This window comes from Chinchilla lanigera, unplaced genomic scaffold, assembly GCF_000276665.1.
Source record: "Chinchilla lanigera isolate Chin_1 unplaced genomic scaffold, ChiLan1.0 scaffold00064, whole genome shotgun sequence".
In the NCBI taxonomy this organism is placed as follows: Eukaryota; Metazoa; Chordata; class Mammalia; order Rodentia; family Chinchillidae; genus Chinchilla; species Chinchilla lanigera.
In genome coordinates this window covers 3,734,063-3,755,016 of record NW_004955465.1, presented here as the reverse complement: position 1 = coordinate 3,755,016, position 20,954 = coordinate 3,734,063, and the positions used below count along the sequence as shown (strand labels likewise).

Sequence of the window (20,954 nt, the reverse complement as noted above, 5' to 3'; positions counted from 1 at the left end):
CCCCCTCCCCCTCCCCCTCTCATCTCTGTTGATTTCCCAGGAAGGAAGTTGATGGCTCCAGCTCCAGAGTCGGAACCGTATCTCAATCCTGGCTTTTCTGTTGCACCAGCCCTGTGACTTGGTGTCCACAAAGCCTGGTGTGGGCGAGGGCCTGGAGCGCTCTGGGAAGAGCTCAGCCTTGCAGCCGTGCTGCGGGAGTTTGCATCCTGACTCTGCCCCTGATGTACTGGGTGACGCTGGCTGTATTATCTGACTTTTGTGTCCCAGTTTTCTCCACCTGTAAAATGAGAAAAATAATATTTATCAAATAGTTGAGGCTCAAAGGAGTCAGCCCAATCTCCGGAGCATATTTTGAGTGTTATGATGCGACCATTAGTAATAGCAGCGGTATATGCCAGATATGGTGCCACATACCTATAATCCCAGCACTGGGGAAGCTGAGGCAGGAAGATCACAATGAGTTCAAGAGTTTGAGGCCGGCCTGGGCTCCATAGTGAGTTCAAGGCCAGCCTGAACTACATAGCAAGACTCTGTCCTAAAAAACTAAAACAACAAAAAAAAATTTTTATTAAAAATTAAAACATTCACCATATTTTTCAGTCAGTCTTTTCAGAAGTGCTTAACTTAGTTCCAGGTATAACCCTGCATGTATCCACTGGCCACAATCAAATTTCTGGTGCTATCATCCATCTCTCTTCTCTTAGAACTAGTTTCCCTGACTCCATTTCTGGTTTATCTTTTTTTTTTTTTTTTAAAGGGGTTTTGTTTTGTTTTGTTTTGTCTTTTTGAGACAGGGTCTCGCTATGCAGTTCAGGCTGGCCTTGAGCTCACTTTGTAGCCCGGGCTGGCCTCAAACTCGCAACGATCCTGCCTCAGCCTCCCAAGTGCTGGGATTACAGGCGTGCACCACCACACCTGGCTTTTTAAGGGGTTTTGAAACAGGGTCTTGCTCTGCACTTCAGGCCAGCCTTGAACTCATGATAATCCTCCTGCCTCAGCCTCCCAAGTACTGGGATTACATGCATGCACATCCACAACCTTCAAGCAACCCGGTCTACTTAATTCATCCTGTGGTTTTTTTTTGTTTTTTGTTTTTTTTTTTTTTTTTGAGACAGGGTCTCGCTATACAGTTCAGGCTGGCCTTGAACTCACTTTGTAGACCAGCCTAGTCTTGAACTCCCAATAATCCTCCTGCCTCGGCTTCCCGAGTGCTGGGATTACAGGTGTGCGCCACCACACCTGGCCTCAGGATTCACTTTAGATTCACTCGCTCCCTCCCATACTGTGCTGTTGTCAATCTTTCAGGGCTTGGGTGTGTGTTCTTAGCAACCTTCTAGACAGAGCTTCTGAGGCCATAGCCACACACACATGTTCAGATTTGTCTCCCTTAGATTTGCGCAAAGCCAGACACTCAAGCGTTAGCCTGACCTCCATCCCACTCCATGCATGGGATTCTGCAGAGCCCTGTGCGGAGACCTTGTTCCTGAGGTTCGCCAACCTTGAGGCTTGGTGGTATCTAAGAGCCCGTCAGCTCTGGCCAGCCCTTCGTCTGGTGCTTGTTAGGAGAAACTGCCACGGAGCAAGATGAGGGGGAGAATCGGCCACGCTGGGAGGAGTGGAGAGTGGATGTGGTTCTGACGTGTCACAGGCCCAAGGGGCCTTTCCCAGAGGAACTGTGCCTGTTGTTTTCCCGTCAGACCCCCAGCCTCCATGTCCAATGCATAAACTACTCCAGATATTCCCTGCATTTGGCTAGGAATCGCCAAAGCCGGGCACAAATTCCTGTCTTCCTGCTTCTAACCAACTACAGTGCAGTGTATAGAATCACTCTTTTCTAACCGGGGTGGGGGAGGTCTAAAAGCTGGGGTTTTGGGCTTTTGAGACAGGGTCTCGCTTTGCAGCCAAGGCTGGTCTAGAACTCGCAGAGATCCTCTTGCCTCAGCCTCTCAAGTGCTGGGATTATAGGCGTGCGCCACCGCACCCGGCCTAAAGCTGTTTTTATTGTAAAAAGTAGATGGGGTCAAAGCACTAGGAAGGGATGATGATCAAAGATTGAAGCTGGCAGACTTTGAATTATGAATTTGTCTTAGGAACTTTGAGCTACAACTTCAGGATGATGGAAAGCCCCGCCCATTGCCTCCCAGTGTGGTAAAGTTCATTGCTTTGCAAATCCCTCCTTGAGAACCGTGGGTTGAAATGGATGATTCTGCGTTTTTTGTGTTCTTGGTCCCTGATCCTTGAAATGAGTCCGGAGTACAGTGGGGCTTTAGAACCACTGCTCTGAGTGAAATGCCGAGGAGGGAAGTGTGGGTTCTCACAGGCATCCTCCTCCTTCCCTCGGTGCAGAAAGCTTTGTGGCTCCTGCCGTCCCACCCGCCTTGGTGGTCTAAGTCCTGGGCACTAGCAGCTCGGAGCCATTTCTGAGCCGACACCTCCTGACCCCACGTCCTCCCAGGCCCTTGCCCACACCCCCTTTGCCTTTTGAGCACCTGCTCCCTACACCTGCCTGTCCCCCACCAGCTGCTCCCCCACACGGCCTGCCTCTCCGTCACTGCTGCTCTTCCTGCTGGCTTCAGGGTGGCAGCCCCAGCCCCCTGGGAACCTCTGCCCTGGGCTCGGCATCCGCTGGGAGCTTTCCCATCCTCAGCATCACGGGGTGGTGGTGGTGGGGCTCCAGATCACCAGACCCGTGAACCTCTCCAAATGCTCCTTCTGCCCCAAACCTCCACTCCCAAGACATTCTCGCAATGGGTGTGGTGGTGTACACATGTGCTCTCAGCACTGGGGAGGCTGAGTCAGGAAGACCGCAAGTGTGGGCCCCTCCTGGGCAACTTGGTGAGCGGGCTGGGAATGTAGCTCAGTGTGAAGGCCCCAGGCTCAATCCCCAGTACCAGCACAGCAAGAAGCCAAAATACAAAACACACAAATCTAACACTGGTCATACTTTTTGCCTCAAGGCATAGTTCTCAGAATATTTCCCAACCCAAACACTCTCAGCGGACGTCCGTGATCGAGCGACTCACTGGGTGTAAACATCTCAACACCGTGCTCCGGATATCACACACCTCTGTGGGCTGTCACCTCCCCGTCACCTGCTGTTAGTCCCCGCTGCAGACGTGCCTGGAAGGGACCCTTCAGAAAACCCACCGTGCCTGGATCCCCGGGGGCCCGGGTCCTCTTCTTCTGTCGCCCACGGTCCATTACCCTCCGTCATTCCCATGTAAGCCGTACTAGGCCTTACTAGGTCAGATCGGTTATCATTTTGCAAACTTCTGATATTCTCCTCCCAGTTTTACACCTGTATCACGCTTGGTGGGGACTCTTTTCTATCGCTCGCTCTATAATCTTTGCATTACAATCATGAATGTGAATGTCACATTACCTGAGCGAACTATGATCTCCTTGGGGTCTTTTTCACTGGCAGCCGCACAGGGTGAATGCCCAGTGGGCTGATAACAAATATCTGTGGAGTTGAGTCTAATGGAAATAATTTTTAATACATTGGTGCCCCTTGGCATTGCCACCCTACCTACTGCAAATCCCCACCACCTTTGCCACTACACGCATACACACACACCCTAGATTATTGTGCCAGCTCCTGAGATCGTCTTCAGACAGTGTCTCCCAGCTGTGCTCAATCTTTCCTGGATTTTCAGGAGCTCCCTGCCCCCAGGCGACAGCACAGGGGACCTTCTCTGCCGCTTGGTCTTTCCCTCTTGGGAATGTCGCTCTGCGCCTGCGGGTGACAACCACTCACCCTAGCATGCTTATGGGCCAGCTGCTTACTGAGGGTGCCTTATTCTACACTAAGGAAGTAAGAAAGCGCAGCCCAACACCTGAGGCTCCTGCTCTGAGGACGAGATCTGGGGGATTTTATAAGTCTGCTTTTCTGATGCAGTTAACCCATCATTTCAAAAAGCAAATGGCCTTGCTATAAAATTTGATGATTTTTGTCCCCCAAATCTTGCAGTGGACAATTTTTATAGCCTTAGAAGGTTATAGCTAGCTGGGCGTGGTGGTGCACGCCTGTAATCCCAGCCTTTGGGAGGCTGAGACAGGAAGATCGAGCCAAATTCAAAGCCAGCATGGGATACTCAGTGAGTTCAAGGCCAGCCTGCGCTGTAAAGTGAGACCCTGTCTCAAAAAAACAAAACCAAAGAAAGGCCTAAGCCTAAGCAAAAATATGTCTTCTTTTCCTTTTTTTTTTTTTTTTTTTTTTTTCTGTACCAGGAATCAAATTCAGGACCTTGCGCTTGCCAGGCAGGCGCGGTGGCCCTGAGCTACATCCCCGGCCCGCCATTTCGTCTTTTCCTAAGGAACCGTTTCTTCTTCTGGCTTCTCCATGCCAGTTCTACACACAAGCCTCTTTCTCTTCCCCTCTGACCTGCCCAGCGGGCGTCATTCCTTCTTGAAATGCTTCTGGACGAAGCTGTGAGAGACAGAAGTGACCTGGGTGCCCCTTTAGCGCGAGGTTTCCGGAAGATAGATGGGTGGAGGTGGTACCTTCACCGCCTTTGTCCTGGAGCCCTGCTACTTCCTCGGTGCTCCTCTCCCGCAGTCGTTCTCATCCAGATCACAAGGCTTAGAACCCAACTGTGGGGTAAAAAACCCAGCAGATAAAACTTCAGTCTTTCTGAGTAAGCCGGACAGACTTAGTCACCCCAGTGGATTTGGCCAGGCTGCAGGTCAGCCAGTCTCTTCTGGATGTTTCCTGTTTCATCTCCTCTGTAGCCCTCGCCCTCCTTACCCCAACCCTTAAGCCGTTCTGTCTTAATCCAGGACGCAGCTCCTTCCAGCTCTGGGGGCTGCACAGGAGGGTCCTCTGGTCCACATGGAAACTGCCTTCCCACGACCCCACAGGCCTCACGGGCTGCCGGGTCGTCTTTGGGAATAGCCTCGTTGCTTCTCTCCCAGGACATCCCTCAGCCAGGACCAAGCACGAGCCACACCCTTCGCTGACTCCTTAATTAATCTCCGGTCTGTCAGGCAACCCCTTTCCGACTTCCCTGGCAACTAATCTAATCCAATTGTCCTGTAAGAAATCCTTTCCTTTACCCTGAATCTAGCATCATCACAGCGTTTAAACCCAAAGGGAGCCACAGAGAGCATCTAGTTTGAATTCTGATGTGGTACAGATTTGGAAATTGCAATCCGGAGAGATCCAAGGGCTAGTGGATTGTCTTGCTGTGGAAAATGAGTTTCTAGGCTGACTGCTTGTTTATTATAAATCTTAAAATAAGCATTTCCATTCACAAAATCCCGTATTTTTCTATTCATTTACTCCACACAGATCACCCGAGGGGGATTTTAGAGGCTCAATACCGTAACAATTTTCACCTCCTTAGCTCCTCCCATTATGACCCAGGTTGTCACTAAAACCTTCCAGTGTCCACTGGGGAACATCACCCTACTCAATATGCGTCAGTGCACTTTTTTGGGCCTACTGTGATGCCATCGCATCTCATGTGACGCCCCATACCTCGGGGGCCCCGTGGAGTTTTCACACACTGGAGTGCTAGTGATGATTTGCACGCCTCCCCCCGCCACGTGCATGGTTGGAATATTTTTCCCCTTTCCCACTGATCAATTACTGAGCAATATATGATCCGTGATGCCTCTCAGAAAAGAGTCTCAGCCTGGGTATTGGCAGGACCAGAGATATCTAAGGTGAACGGTTCTCCTGTTTTGCCGAGACCTTACCCAGAAGTTTTAGGCAAAATTGATGCTCTAAGAATTCCTCAGTCCTGAGCAGACCAGGGTACTCGGTCACCTTCAGCATCCCGAACCCCATTCAGGTGCAAGTAAAGAATGAGGGCCCTGAATATTTCCGTTCTGTGAAGCCGCACTATCAGCCAGCTGGGAAAGATGCTCACGGAAACCAGTCCGTTCAGACGGCTGCAGCTGCCGAACGGGAGAGCCCACAACCCAGCAGCCAGGCCAGGCTGACCCGAGCCGGCCAGCTGGGTCCAGGCTGCACACGTTAATTCCCCGGGTGTTTGCCGGCTGGGTGGAGAATTTAAGGGTGGCCTCTAAAAGGAGGCTGGGTAAATAGTAAAGTTAATGAGTGGAGAATCAAATGCAAACTGTGTCTTCCATGAACTGTAAACACAGGACACACCTTGTAGACAAATGTGTTCCAGCTTTAATTTCTAGGAAAGCTGAAGAAACATCTGCTTTTTTGGGAATTTATTCAAGCACTCTGGCCCAACAGTCTAAAGTCAAGCAAATTAGAGGCCCTCTGGGAAAGAAGTTGGTTGACCAGTGCATTAGATAACTGAAAACAAGTCCAGGATTTAATAGGGCTACTAAAATTAGAGGTTGGAGGAAGTCTCTGCCCTTTTTTTATTTTTCTTTTTTCTTATTTGGTACCCGGAGCTGAACCCAGGGCCTCCACCCGGAGCTGCTGCGTCTTTAATGCTTTCTCTTTTTTTTTTTTGCAACAAAGTTTCACTAAATTGTTAAGTTGCCCAGGCTGGGATCAAACTTGCGATCCCCCTGCCTCAGCCTCCCAAAGTACTGGGAGTATTGGCATGGGCTACCTCCTAACTCCCCATCTCTATTTTAAGTTTGCTTTGTTCCCATTTATTTGAAAATTTCCACAGGCTAAAGACGTGGGATCCCCAAGATACAGATCTCTGGCAGCAGGTGCCTTGTAAAATACTGTCCCGGGGGCTGGGAGTGTAGCCCAGAGGCAGAGAGGCCCTGGGTTCGTGCCCCAGCGCAGCCACCACCACCACAACAAAAAGATGGGCTTGGAGGTAGCTGATGTGGGAAGAGAACCCAGAAGAATACCCGGATGGGGATACCTCGCGTACTGTCCTCGTGAGTTTGTGATCCCTTCTCAGAGAACACATGTGCAAGCAGACAAAGTGGTTGTAAAAGACAGTTGCCTGTGCTCGTCCTTAAAATTGAGCGGAACATAGCACACATAAAAGTTTGCATTGTGGTTTCTTGTTTTCGTCGCTGTTCCCGGGAAGGAATGAGCAGAGCGGGCGTGGGGGCGGGTGGAGTGATCCAGGAGCAGACACACAGGCTTTCTGGACACCTCTGGGGAGCCTTTCTACTGCTTACCGAGAAAGCCGCACACCTTTCAGGGCTGCACAGAAAGGCACAGCCGGACCTAACCCCCCTGGCCCAGCCCGAGAGGTCTCCGCCCGGCGGTGCAGCTGTCAGCTGTGGTCTTGGGCAGTGCTCTGCAGGGGGCTCCGGGGGATCCCGTGCCTCTGATAACACAGGCGCAAGGGGCAGAGCCGGGAATGAGTGAAGCTCTTCAGGGCTGGGGTCGGGGCGGTGAGAATAATGCTGTCCACGGTGGGGGCTCTAGGGGGCGCTGTCCTGTGCACAGCTGCTGCGAATCACCAGACCTACCTAGGAATGTGCCCGGGTGCTCAGGTCCTGTGTGAGCTGAGTGTAGCAACAGGGGAGGGAGGGACAGAGATCGTAAGATCTGCGCGGTATTAGTGCGATGCATCGGTCTAAGCTCTTGTCATGTGCTTGCCTGTTCTTCCCCTTCTCCTGCTCCTTTGTGGTGGAAATGAACCCAAGGCCTGGCGCGTGCTAGGCAAGTGCTCTACCGCTGAGCCACCGCCAGCGCTACCACTGCCTACTTAAGTAACTCTGAGGTCAGCGTTCCTAATGTCTCCCTTTTACAGAACAAGACAGGAAACCAAGATATACAGAGCACTCTGCAGCCTTCATGGCCGTGGCATCTGACTCTGCCCCAGCACGGCGGGGCCTGACCTAGAGAGGCTTGTCCACTCCTGAGACCCTTGTCTCCTCCAGCCCAAACCGGGGGTCAGGAGGCACCAGGGCCAGGTCTGTGCAGCGGCTTTCGCTCAGCATCCCCCATGCTCCACGTGGCGCTGAGAGGCAGCTGCTGTTGTCTCCACATCCCAGAAAAGGAAACTGAGGAAAGAGAGTGCAAGTTCCTGGCCCAAGCTCTCTACAAATCCAGCACTTCACTTGCCAACCCAGGCATGGCATGGGAAGGGGCATCGTCGTGAGGGCCTACATGGGTGACCTGACTGTTTTCCAGGGGATCCCACTTCCAGCAGGCTTGACGAGGGATTGCGACAACACTGAGGTTGCAAAAAGTAGCCCTGTGGTTCAGCGCTGGAGCAGAGCTGGCCGCCTGTGGATGCACTGCCCTTAAGAACAAAATGAAAGGAAGCCTTCCGCTCGCTTAACTCATTAAGTGCTCTGATAATTTCTAACAGCTTAAATAATTTTTTTTCATCCCCATTTTGAGTATGGATACAATCTGATTTTCCAGGCTCATCTTATACCATGATCTCTCAGTGATCCCTTGATTCCTATAACTTTCAACCATTACCCATGATTTCCAAAATACTCCACGTGCTGTCAGATCTTAATCTGACATAAATATCCTTTATTTTGCTGTTTTTGTAATCAGCAGTGTCAAGTAGACTTTGGTTTGTGTACTGGATTCAACACTGAATGTATTTCAGAATGGGAAATTCTTCTTGCTAATCCCTTAATGAACATTATAGTCTACATTAAAATTACTCGGGAAAATTTCCAGTTGTATATTTACATACAATCAACTGCAGATATCACCGTAAGAATGACTTCAGAATTTTCAGGTTTACACATGGCACAATTTATATTTCCAACTAGTGTGGTACTACATTTTGTCTTTAAATGATAATTTGGTATAAACTATGATACCATAATGATTTAAAACACAAAGAAGCAGAATTCAAATGACTTCACTTTTTTATTCTATGTTAACACTTGACTTTATATTTAATAAATTATTCTTTTAGAGCCAGGCATGGTGGCGCATACCTGTAATCCCAGCACTTGGGAGGCTGAGGCAGGAGGATTGCTGCAAGTTCAAGACCAGCCTGGGCTACAAAGTGAGCTCAAGGCCAGCCTGAACTGCATAGCGAGACCCTGGCTCAAAAAGACAGAAAAACAATATTATTTTTTTAGCTATTGCAAAATAAATCAAAGGAAGCTGACTTCATGAATGAAGAGCTGCATGAGGTTCAGATCTCTGTGTCCCTAAGAGAAGTCATGTGAGGACACAGCCTCTGATTGCTATGGCCATGTTTATGCTACAATAGTACAAGTAGTTGTGACAGAGACCGAATAAATGGACCATAGTCCTAAGATACTTACTACCTGGCCCGTTCCAGAACAAGTGCTGACAGCTGAGATACATGCATGTGGTAAACATATTTGCCTCACTTTTTTGAGTTTTTTGTTTGTTTGGGTTTTGTCCTTTTGAGACAGGTTTTCACTGCACAATTCATGCTGGCCTTGAACTCACAGGGATCCTCCTGCCTCAGCTGCCTGTCTGAGTGCTGGGATTACAGGGGTGTTCCACCACACACCCGGTTTGGTTTTGAATTTTTGAGAAGGAAGTTATGCCACAGTTGAGAATTTTGTAGATAACCCAAACCTACCCTTTTGTGCACAAAATGATTAATTTTAAAAATGGGGGTACTGGGGTAGAGCTCAGTAGACAAGTGCTTGCGCAGTGGGCTGGGCACAATCCCTAGCCCTGCAGGAAAAAAAAGGAATGGATACACTTTAGAAATGCCTTCTAAGGGGCTGGGGATTTAGCTCAGCAGCAAAGCGCCCGCCTGGCAAGCGCAAGGTCATGAGTTCGGCTCCCGGTACCGGAAAAAAAAAAAACAACACCAACAAAAAAAATGCCTTTTAAAATAAAATACGGAGCCAGGCGTAATGATACATGCCTGTCAATACCACCCCTCAGTAGGCTGAGGCAGGAAGATCACTGCAAGTTTGATGCTGCCCTAGGTTATGTAGTGAACCTGGGTTACATATCAAGACCCTGTCTCAAAAAACTAAGAAAAAACCAAAACAAACAAAAAAAACCCCGACAGAATAAATAATAGAATAGAATATGCAGAATAGCTATGAATACATTTTTATTTTTATCTCACTTTTTGTACTCTTCTTCTTATTAGTATTATTGTTGTTATTATTTCTGAGAGAGGGTCTCACTGTGCAGTTCAAGCTGGTCTTGAGCTCACCATGTAGCTCAGGCTGACCTCAAATTCATGGTCCTCCTGCCTTTGCCTCTGAGTGCTGGCATGACAGGCGTGTACCACCATGCTGGGCTGTACTGTTTATTTTCAACGAGTCTAGCAATGAGCATTAGAGTTTTCAAGTCCTTTTGTGGACAACTTTAGTGATCTTATAAAAGCTCCAGGTGCTGATCTTGTGAAAGAACTGTATCAACGCTGGTTATCCCGCGCCTAATTCACCTCCCGCAGATGTGCTTTAGGCTGAACTGTTTTCCTTTCAGGCCATCGCCTGTGGCTGACTGTAGAGGCCACTGTCTTGCAGTGCCATGAGCCTCTTCGAAAGTGTGACTTCTTGTCTGTGTAGCCCAAGAACTGTTGTTCCGATGGGCTCTATGCGGAGAGTTAATGGCTAGACCTTGAGGCATTGAAAAGCTGTGCCTGATACTTCCACCGAAAACTGGCATGGTGGGGGTCAGAAGTGTCCTTGTGGTGTGCCCAGGCACTCGTGACTGAACAATCTGCTCATTGGTTGATCACATTTTAAAAGCTAAGGGGTCACTGCTGATATGGGGAGGAAGCCGCTAGCGTAGGAGAGTGGGGGGCAGTCTCTCTGGTCCGCCAGCCCGCCCCTCCACAGTTCAGGTCTGTTAAGTCACAGCCCTGTCCCTCCTCTGCCAGCTTTGCTCTCTCTCACTCACTGTTTCTCACCTGCCAGTGCTCACAGGAGAGCACATCCAGCCAACAATGGGCCGTTTGGTTGCTAGGAGACTTTTTTGTTTACATTGCCAGACTGACACGCCACCAAAGCCTTCCACACCGAACAGGAGGGTGACCTTGCTAGAGTCAGAGAGGACTCAGTCCAGAGCAAGGCCTTTTCAAGCTTCCACCAATGAGGGAGAACACGCAGCGTCTTTCTGTGCCTGGCTCTGGCATTGTTTGGCATGGTAGGGGGACCACAGTCTGAAACAATTAGCTATATAATCCAAAATAACTAGGTGAGGAGAGTTGGAGGGTTCCTGGCACGTAGAAATGGTAATAATTGCTCTAACTTGGTCATTGCACATTATATATGCATGTATTGAATGACAATATTGCACCCCGTAAATAAGTACAACTATTATATGTCACTTAAAAATAAATAAGCATTGCCTTGATTCAGTAACCAATAATTGTGGTGCACACCTGGAATCCCAGCACTTGGGAGGCCGAGACAGGAAGGTGGCAGTGAGTTTAATCCAGCCTGGGCTATGTGATGAGACCCTGTCTACACACACACACACACACACACACACACACACACACACAAACCCCTCCACAAAAAAGCCAATAATTATGCAATAATGACGCCATGGGCTCTAATTCTGTACCTTGGCCTTCGATAAAACTCCTGTAATCACTTCTGATTCTTCTTTAGCACAGCAGGGTAATACTGGGTAAAGCAACCTGTACAGTATTTCTTCTAAATGACTAGAAGAGCATGCAATGCCTAGCACGTAAGAAAATGATTAATGGTTGAAGAGATAGAGATGCTGGTTACGCTGATTATATTAGGACACGCTGTATCACAGGTATTGGTTTATCGCAATGTACCCCCCATGAAGGTGTACAAGAAAAGCATATGTAAGATGTATGGGAACTAAGCCCCTGCCCCGCCCAGAAAGTCCCTCAGCTCTTTGTTTTAATGTTTGGGCTTGGCTGATCACATGCTCTGAGCTGTAGCCCTTGTCCTGTTGCTTGGTTCATTACCGGAAAGGTTACCCCGGGGCACAGCGAGGCAGGCTAGAAAATATCCACTGGACGACAGTTTTCAATATGTTAAGCCAGCTAGAGCGAACAGAGCAGAAAGAATGTGCTGGTTGGAAGTCAGTAGCTTAGTTCTCCTAATTATTTGGTGGAAGAAAATGCCTGTTTGGTTGCCACAGAGACGGGTGAAACAAACCTGCTGGCAGGGCCGGCCAACAAAAAGGCATCGCTTTCTAATCTCAGTCTGCTCATCTAAACCACGGCAAATAAGCCAGGACACTATGGATTGCTGTTTGTTGGAGTTCGTCTGGATACTTCTGCTTTGAACCATAAATTATGTTGCAATCGCCCCGTGTGTGCTCTGCTTTCACAAATCATGATGAGTGATTTCTTGGCATTTGCTTTGCATTTTGCATGCACCTGAGCTCCCTCTTCTTGGACTGGGGCTTGGGCCAAAGAGAAAGGGGAAACAGAACCCCAGTGCCTGAATCTACAAGGAAAGAAAACCCACCCTCACTTCCTCCACCTCTGCCTCTCCTGTTCCCCGAAGTCCTGCCAAGCATGTGTTTTGCAGAAAAAAGATGTGACTTGTAGAAATGAAGGAAGAGAAGACATCAAAATGGACTGTTTGTTTGTTCCTTTCATATATCCACATTGTGTGCGTATGTGTTGTTCTTTGTTGTTTTGTTTGTTTGTTTGTTTTTTGTCTTTTTGAGACAGGGGCTCTCTATGTAGTTCAAGCTGGCCTTGAGCTTACTTTGTAGCCCAGGCTGGTCTCGAACTCACAACAATCCTCCTGCCTCAGCCTCCCTAGTGCTGGGATTATAGGCATGCGCCACCACGCCCGGCTCTTTGTTGTTTTTGAGACAGGGTCTCATTGTAGCCCAGGCTGGCCTCGAATTCACAGCGATCCTCCTGTCTCAGCCTCTCGAATACTGGGATTACAGGCACGGGCCACCATGGGCCTGGCGGTATGTGTGCTTTTATAATTTTTTTTCCGGGCCATACTGGGTGGGGTAACAGAGAAGGAAAAGAGAGGTACTTAACTTCTGGGAATAAATCAATCCATTTAAAAGCCTGAAGGTAAATGTTCTTTTCTATTTCCAGGAAGAGAAATCAAAATGTCATTAGCAGAGTCAGAAGTGTTGGATAATTTCCAAGAAAGAGAGACATCACTAATAATCACAGGCAGGGCTTACCGAGCTCATCCCAGGTGCTCGGATTCCTGAGCAAGAGTTTTCTCATTAAATCTTCCTAGAGCCCCGTGAAATAGGAAGCACTGTTATTGCTTCACAGGCAGGGGACTTGGTGCTTAGAGAGGTTGAGCAACTTTATCCTGGTCACCAAGTAGGCTCGGGCTCCAGCCCTGTAACTAAGGAGCTGTGGAGCGAAGGCTCAGGTTTCGGTTAAGCTGCCTGGCTTCCGGAAGAGTATTTTGATTGGCCTCAGTTTCCTCCTCTGTACAACAAAGGAGTTGTGTTTGGTGATCTCTAAGATCCCGGCCTACTCTGGCAACGCCCCAGATCAAATTCTGCCACCCGCAGTCCCCAGTTGCTGTCCATTAGTTTTACGGGGAGTTGTGGGAAGCTGGGGGTGGCACTAGGCTGGTAGGAACAGGCAGCTGGCGTAGTTGTCGAGTGAAGCCCAGGCAGCAAGATGGCTGGCTGACTTTGGTAGTGGGCTGGGGGCGAGGCCCGCTTGGAGCGCACCTCGTGGGGCTGTCATAGTCAAGCTCTTTGCTGTACCAGTGGCTTTCCCTCCTGGACGCATTCTTAGGGCCGGATGGATCCCCCTCATACTCCACAGGGGCGGCAGGTCGGCTTGCAACACCTGCACAGGTGAGCACCCAGAAGCCCTTGCAGGGTGGCCAGACCTACTCTTCCTGGTTCCCCTGAAGGACTCCAGCTGATACTTCCAGGAATTCTGCAGCAGCCCTGAAACATTTGTACATTCTTTTGACAGTACAGGAAGGCAGAAAGTCGCTGAAGAGCAAGACTTCCTCGAGTTTTATGAACTCACCTCAAATCTGATGGCTTTTAAAGATACCCAGTAGCTAGTTCCTCACGTACTGCAGATGATTGCGTGTCAACAGCTCAAGGCATCCGAAGCGCGGGTGAAATGGGAACCAACTTGCGCTGTCCGGGAACAGTAGCTATCACATTTCTCAGACTAACGTGTGTTTAGTTTGTCATATGTCATCACTGCGACCCTTAAGGGGATAAGTCGCCCTCATCCTGTGGCCCCAAGGCATCATTCTTAATTCCCTCTTCCCACACACATAGACGCTATTTACTGCAGCTCTCACTGTCAAAGATTTTTTTTTCTTTTTTTTTTTTGTCTTTTTGTGACTGATAATCTACTTAGAAGCTGTGCCGGCACGCAGCACTCAGGAGGCTGAGGCAGGAGGATCGTTGGAAATTCGAGACCAGCCTGGGTACAAAGTGAGCTCACGGCCAGCCTGAACTGCATAGCGAGACCCTGCCTCCAAAAAAAAAAAAAAATCTACTTAGAGGTGTTGCAAGGGCCTTTTCCGATATCTGGTGTGCACCCAGAGTCAGACAGAACGCTGAGAGGTAACAGAAATAAACCCCAAGGAGTAGATGTCCTAATGCTGCGGTTTCCCGGGGCTGCTAAGAGGTTGTGAGGCTGGCCAGAAAAAGTAGAGCCACTTATGGTAGAAGGCCAGGGGAGCGGGGAGAGAAGGGCGACCGGGCGGGAGTAGGGAAAGAGAGAGGGAGGTGGGTGGGGGAGAGGCCAGCGCCTCTCGGGGAGCAGGAGAGCAGGGCTCGCTCCAAGCGCCTCATTTGCTTAAGAGCCGGAGCGTGGCGGGTATTGCGTATGCAAATGAGGCTTCACGGGGCGGGGCCGGGAGGGGCGGGGCCGGGCGGAGCCGAGCGCGGCCGAGCGGAGCCGAGCGGAGCCGAGCGGAGCCGAGCGCGGCTCGGTCGGAGCCTCAGCATCGCCTCAGCGTCTCCTCTCCCGCCAAGCCGAGAGGATGGACGCCCCGCGCCGCGCGCCGTTGCCCGCGCGCTGAGGGACTCCCCGCGGGAGAGCGGCCGGGCCCCGGGACGGGCTGTGGAGATCGGGGACCGGCGCGGCGAGTCCGGTCCGCCGTGACCCACTCGTGGCTCGGGGCGCCGTGCGCGTCTCCTCTTCATCCCCGACGAGGAGGAGCTCCGTTGCCCTGGGACGCGCCGAAGAATGAACTTTTGGAAGCATTACTTCTTCGCGGTCACGGTGCTCAGCGTGCTGATTGTCGTGATCGTGTACCACGGCCACGTGGGCCTGCCAGGCGCCGCCCCGAGGCCGAACGCGTCCTGGGACGGCGGCCCGAGCCTCGACGCCTGCGCCTGGGCGCTGGGCGAGAAGCGGGCGTTCGCGTGGGGCCGCGCGCCGCGCTCGCCCCTGGGCCGCGTGCCCTGCCGCGACTACCTGCTGCGGGCGCACTACATCACCAGCCCGCTGTCGCGCGAGGAGGCCGCCTTCCCGCTGGCCTACGTCATGGTGGTCCATAAGGACTTCGACACCTTCGAGAGGCTCTTCCGGGCCGTCTACATGCCCCACAACGTGTACTGCGTGCACGCCGACGCCAAGGCGGCCCCCGAGTTCAGGAGCGCCGTGCGGCTGCTGCTCGGCTGCTTCCCCAACGCCTTCCTGGCCTCCCGCACCGAGCCCGTGGTCTACGCGGGGTTCTCCAGGCTCCAGGCCGACCTGCACTGCATGAGGGACCTGGTGGCCTCCGAGGTCCCCTGGAAGTACGTCATCAACACCTGCGGGCAGGATTTCCCACTCAAGACCAACAGGGAGATCGTCCAGTACCTGAAGGGATTTAAGGGGAAGAATATCACCCCCGGGGTGCTGCCCCCGGCGCATGCCGTCGGGCGGACCAAGTACGTGCACCGCGAGTACAGGGGAAGAGGCGGTTCGTACGTGAAAAATACTAACGTCCTGAAAACCTCACCTCCGCATCACCTGACCATCTACTTTGGCACAGCCTATGTGGCTCTTACCAGGGAGTTTGTCAACTTCGTCTTGGAGGACCAAAGAGCCATTGATCTCCTGCAGTGGTCCAAAGACACATATAGCCCGGATGAACATTTTTGGGTGACACTGAATAGAATTCCCGGTAGGTACCAATTTCTACTTTTTTTCTTTTTTTTTTTTTTTTTTTTTTTTTGAGACAGGTTCTCGCTTAGGCAGTTCAGGCTGACCTTGAGCTCACTATGTAGCCCAGGCTGGCCTCAAACTCGCAAAGATCCTCCTGCCTCAGCCTCGCCAGTGCTGGGATTACAGGCGTGTGCCACCACGCCCAGCTTCCATTTCTTTTTATGGGGTAGATTAAGTTTCCTAATATTTTATCCCGAGGAACTGACTCATTTGAAGTTATTTGGAACAAAATTTAAATGCTTAGAAAATGATGACTGTGGTTGCTTTTAGAGACAGTTTCACACCAGCTCTGTGGTTTTGTAAGTACATGAGATCTAAGAAATCCCAGCAGTAACTCTGGCAAAGCTCCCTCGGGTTGTGTGTCACACAGTTGCTGGCTTTGGGCTCTGTGTGCTGAGTACTTTTCCTAGTCCCTCCGACACAGCTAGAACACAATAAGATGGGCTTTTTAGTAAGCACCCTAGAGCGTGTGCGGTGAAATACTGCTGTTCCTCTCAGGAAGATGTTACACAGCTTTAGTGGGCTGTTTGGGATGGGGGCTGTTTTTAAAGAAGGCCCTTAGATTCCTCTTTAATGTTCACGAACTGCCACTGTGGTTTAAATGTCTCTTGGTCTAAGATCTGAACTGCATTTCGGGTCAACAAACGCAGCCTGGTATTTTCCTGCCTAGAGGAGGTGGTAACACTGAGTAGAAACTTAGAGAGAGCTTCAAGCTGGAGTCGATCCAAACAAAATTCTTAATTTTTAGGTCACAGATTTTTATGAGAAATTCATTTGCAGTCTCAGGTCTTAGGTACCCTAAGTCTTTGGCTGTGTGTGTGTGTGTGTGTGTTTATGATGATTTGGAAAGGGGTCCAAAGTATGCCAGGCAGCTGAAGGCAGAAGATAGCAGCATACACCCTCTTTGATTCAGAGCTGGGCTTGTTTTCAAAATTCTGTTTCGCACAACCTGCGGCCCTGCAGTGTTTTCCTGGGGACGCCTGGGGTACACTTGTTTCATTATCGCAGCAGCGGGGCTGTGGTTGTCAATCCCGTGTGACAGTGTCCCTCTGCTTGTCGTGCCCACTCCTGGCTCTTCTGTGTAGGAGCCTTATCACTGGCACCCTTTCATGTGTAGTTTGAAGCTACCTTTGTATCAAAGTGGACTCACAGCAGCAAGACATATTTAGATCCTAGATAACTCAGAATTCCTAAGAGCTGGAGTCACAGAAGTCTATTTAGGGGCAGAAGTAGACAGCCACATAGCCTGTTTATGTTCTAAGATGCTAAATTATCAGGTCCCAAAGACTTGTAGGAGAGGGAGTAAACCAGCATTTGTCATGGTACAGTGAGTGTTAGCCCTAGTATTTACAAGTATCTATTTTAAACATAGGTAACTATTCTCCACGTGGCATCTGATGTTTTCGTTGGTAGAGTTGTGCCTCCTGTTATTTTCTCCGCTGGGGTCCTGATTATGCTCGGAGCACATGAATGTGGTGAGGCTGAGACTGAAGCAATGTGCTGTGTTGTTCACACAGCTTGTCAGGGCTATGCTGAGGTCCGATCTTGGATTTGAGTGGCCTGGAGCTTGAGCTCTTTCCCTTGCAGTAGGAAAAGAAGGAATTATTTCTTCGTTCCTGTGTATCAGAAGCAGCTATCCGGCAGGATCCCCAAGGGAGAAAAGGGTGATTGGGAAAAATGGGGAGGGCTGTGGAAGGGAGCTTTCTACCTGGCCATTTGAGCTGGAAATAAGGTCAGCAGGGACACGTGTGCGTGTGAGTGCATGTGCATGTTGGAAGATAGCAGACGTGTGAGGCTTGTAGGCCGCTGTGCTAACCCAGGTCACTGGAGTCCCTTCTGGATTGACAGCCACCAGTCGCCTTGGGCTTCCGTGCAGGTTCCTGCATCCCTGCCTGGAACCAGTGCAGTCTGCCTCTTGCTTCTCCCAGCCAGGGGACATGGGACCAGTGCTTCAGTTACTGTATCAGAGGCCGGAGAGGGCAGCAGCCGGGCTGAGACACTCAAACTCCACGCTGCTGCAGTGCTCTGCTGCTGCGCTGTGTGGGCTTAGCTCTGTCCTTGCTCCTGCCTTGTCTTCCACAAGACTTTCAGGACCAAGACTCTGCTGGTCAAGAAATAGGCAAAAGCATCCGTTCCCCAAAGGAGTCTCTCTTCCTCCCTTCCCCACGCTCTTTTCCCTTCTCCTCTCTCTGTCTGCCACCCCCACCCCCACCCCTCCTTCTTTTTCCCACTTTCCCCTCCCTGGGTTCGGTCCCTAGCACCCAGTGTAAAAACTAAATGGAAAAGGCAGGTACTAACAAAGCTTAAAATTTTGAAAGTTTGCACTCCATCAGCTATTGATGTTACTGCTTCCTTGTATTCTTGCAGGGTTGGGTTTTTTTTATGCATTTGTGAACAACATCACTAATTAAACATCATTTCAAATGAACATTGACAGTAAACATTCATTTCAAGTGAATTTTTTATAGCTGCATCACAGAAATATTCAGGAAAACAGTCCTTATTTTAGGTGCCATGATGTCTGTGAGAAATAAAATTCTGCAAGCTGTGTTCTTTATTTAAATAGATTGTATGCAGACATGTGGAGAACTGTTTTATTCCAGAGCTCAACCCTGTGTTGTTTTGAAGCATTTTGAGATCCAGAGCCGAAGCATTTTGTAAGACCCTGTTCCAGGGGCCTTGTGCAGTGATGGTGACCGTTCAGTGATGGTGACCTGGGATGCATCAGCCCCTGCTTGAAGCTCTGTGGTGGCATCTCATTATTTTAAGGGACACTGCGGTGCAGTGTGTCATGACATCCATGACCTGGATGTCACCCGTCTCTCTCCTCTGGTCCTTTGTTATTTGATGACTCACACTTTATATATAAGTGGTTATCCTATAATCACTTTGCCCTACACATTTTGCCATTTGTAGATCTTTTTATTTGATGGTTCTGATGATATCTCCTCACAAAGGATGTCCTTCCTACTATGTCTAATCCCTCTTTATCCTTCATGTCCCACGGTGGATGACACCTCTTCCAGAAGCCATCTCTGTAATCCACTTCCCAGACATTTGGCGTCCAGCTCGAGTGCTCCTGAGGCCAGGGCAGCCAGCCCTGCATTATAATTACCTGTTATGAAGCATCTCCTCTCCCACCTCTGCAGGATCTGAGCTCCTTGGGGTAGGGAATGTGGCATGTGGCTCTGTGTTCCCCACGGGGCCATTTATCACTATGCCTGCATCTAATTCAGGAACATGCAGGGTGCTGGAAGGCTCAGGTCTGGGGTAGGACAGGAATCTGCCCCCGTGGTTATGAAGAGATGAGAGGAATGTGTACAAGTGCCCTGAACTTAGGGGGCAAGGGTAATACTGATAGTAAAGATGAGAGAAATAGCAGGTAAAATAGTGCTTGGAGAAATAATTTCACCATATCCACCAGACCTTGTACAATTAGCAAGCACCAGATGGAATGTGAAAAATTTTTTCTTAAGACAAGGCCTTGCGATGTAATTCATACTGAACTGAAACTCACCATGTAGCCCAGGCTAGCCTCGAACTCACAACCATCCTCCTGCCCTCAGCGTCCCAAGTGCTGGGGTACGGGTGTACACCACCACACCAGGCTGGAATGTGAATATTAATGGGACAGCATCCTTCTTTAGAAAGTCTGGCTCCCATGTAGCCACCCTGGGCCCTTCAGTGGAGGGCTGTAACATCTGAGGACATGAGAATGCCCCAGGCATGCAGGACATGTTGCCACCTCCAGTGAATTTTCCTTCCTTGTACCAGTTTGAATTTCTCCCACAGTTGTCCCTCAACCCACCTGGTGTGTGACTTAATTGGATTGAGACTGCTTCTTAGTTACTGGCTTAGGAAAAAAGAAAAAGCAAATAAACAAGAGTAGAAGAATATAAAAGGTTAAGCAAACACAACAATAGAGAGAAACTTAAAACAGCCCTGCAGGTGTAGCTCTCAGCAGATGTAAACACTGAGCTATTCAACAGGTATGCGTTCTCTATAGAAAGGTTACTAGGCCTTCACACCTGGGCGGGGCTGGATGCCGCCCAATCGCATTCAAAGTACACATTGTGCTCCCTGTACATCAGCCCAAATTTAGAGTTGTTTCTGGAACCACAAAGGATGTATTCACTCAGTCTGTTGTAACCAGGACTGAGAATTATAAACATCGACAGAATAGAAGAATCATATTGTAGTGTCACTGGGACACTCAAGTGTCCATGACGCTTGGTTTTTATGGTCAGAGGACAACCTGCACTGCTTGTTTTGTTGATGAGGAGATAAATTCTGATTGGAGGAGAAAATCCATAAAATATATTTGCATGGGTTTCTGTCCATTGAAGAGTTTCAACATGCCGTCATGGCTGGGCATGGTAGTACATGCCTGGAAGCTCAGCATTCTGGGAGGCTGAGGCAGGAGGAATGTTAAGTTCAAGCCCAGCTTTAGGAACTTAATGAAACTCTATCTCAAAATAAAATCTAAAAAAAAATGGCTGAGAATGTAGCTTAATGCAAAGGCCTGGAGTTCAATTCCTAGAATCCCCCACCCCGCACTAGAAGTATGTGGATATTTAATACAGTTATATATGTATAATTTTCATATAGCCAGGTAACATTACACACGCGCAACAAATGTGAACATGATTTTCACAATACTGTATTAGTGCTATGGACCTGTTTGGCTTGTTGGACCTCTTTGGTAGAGAGGCACTTCCCAAGCCAGCAATTCTGGTAGGATCATGGGGGAAGATGTATATCTGTGATGTGCCCTAGCTATTGGGTATCTGGACAAATGAGTCTGTGTCCCAAGATGCCGAGCTCCTGCTGGAGAAACCAGCGACAGATTCAAGGGTAGTTACATAACTAAACTGTGCTGGAGCTTCAGCCTGCCATATGTGGAGTCAGCCTCGAGGTTCCCAGCCCTTGTGTCCTGTGGAATAACTGAGATCACCTCCTCCATTGGGGAATCTGGGCCCAAACATTTCTGCGCCTGTGCTTCAGAAGGAAATGACTAGGAAACAC

The 20,954-nt window shown here is 49.6% G+C and overlaps 3 protein-coding genes across 3 annotated transcripts in view; all 3 read left to right on the top strand.

The window, feature by feature from the left end:
• The window catches only part of LOC102021862 (N-acetyllactosaminide beta-1,6-N-acetylglucosaminyl-transferase-like), an 18,124-nt gene extending 9,983 nt beyond the window's left edge, over positions 1 to 8,141 (top strand). Inside the window, exon 2 of the mRNA XM_005398838.2 lies at positions 7,653 to 8,141. Coding sequence (XP_005398895.2) covers positions 7,653 to 7,744 — 92 coding nt within the window. The 3' untranslated portion in view covers positions 7,745 to 8,141. The remainder of the gene's footprint in view (positions 1 to 7,652) is intronic.
• The window catches only part of LOC106150130, a 50,948-nt gene extending 36,375 nt beyond the window's left edge, over positions 1 to 14,573 (top strand). Inside the window, exon 3 of the mRNA XM_013521854.1 lies at positions 13,725 to 14,573. Coding sequence (XP_013377308.1) covers positions 13,725 to 13,792 — 68 coding nt within the window. The 3' untranslated portion in view covers positions 13,793 to 14,573. The remainder of the gene's footprint in view (positions 1 to 13,724) is intronic.
• An 87-nt stretch (positions 14,574 to 14,660) lies between these two features.
• The window catches only part of LOC102022480 (N-acetyllactosaminide beta-1,6-N-acetylglucosaminyl-transferase), a 36,844-nt gene continuing 30,550 nt past the window's right edge, over positions 14,661 to 20,954 (top strand). The window contains exon 1 of the mRNA XM_005398839.2: positions 14,661 to 15,888. Within this exon, the coding sequence (XP_005398896.1) occupies positions 14,964 to 15,888 (925 nt within the window). The 5' untranslated portion in view covers positions 14,661 to 14,963. The remainder of the gene's footprint in view (positions 15,889 to 20,954) is intronic.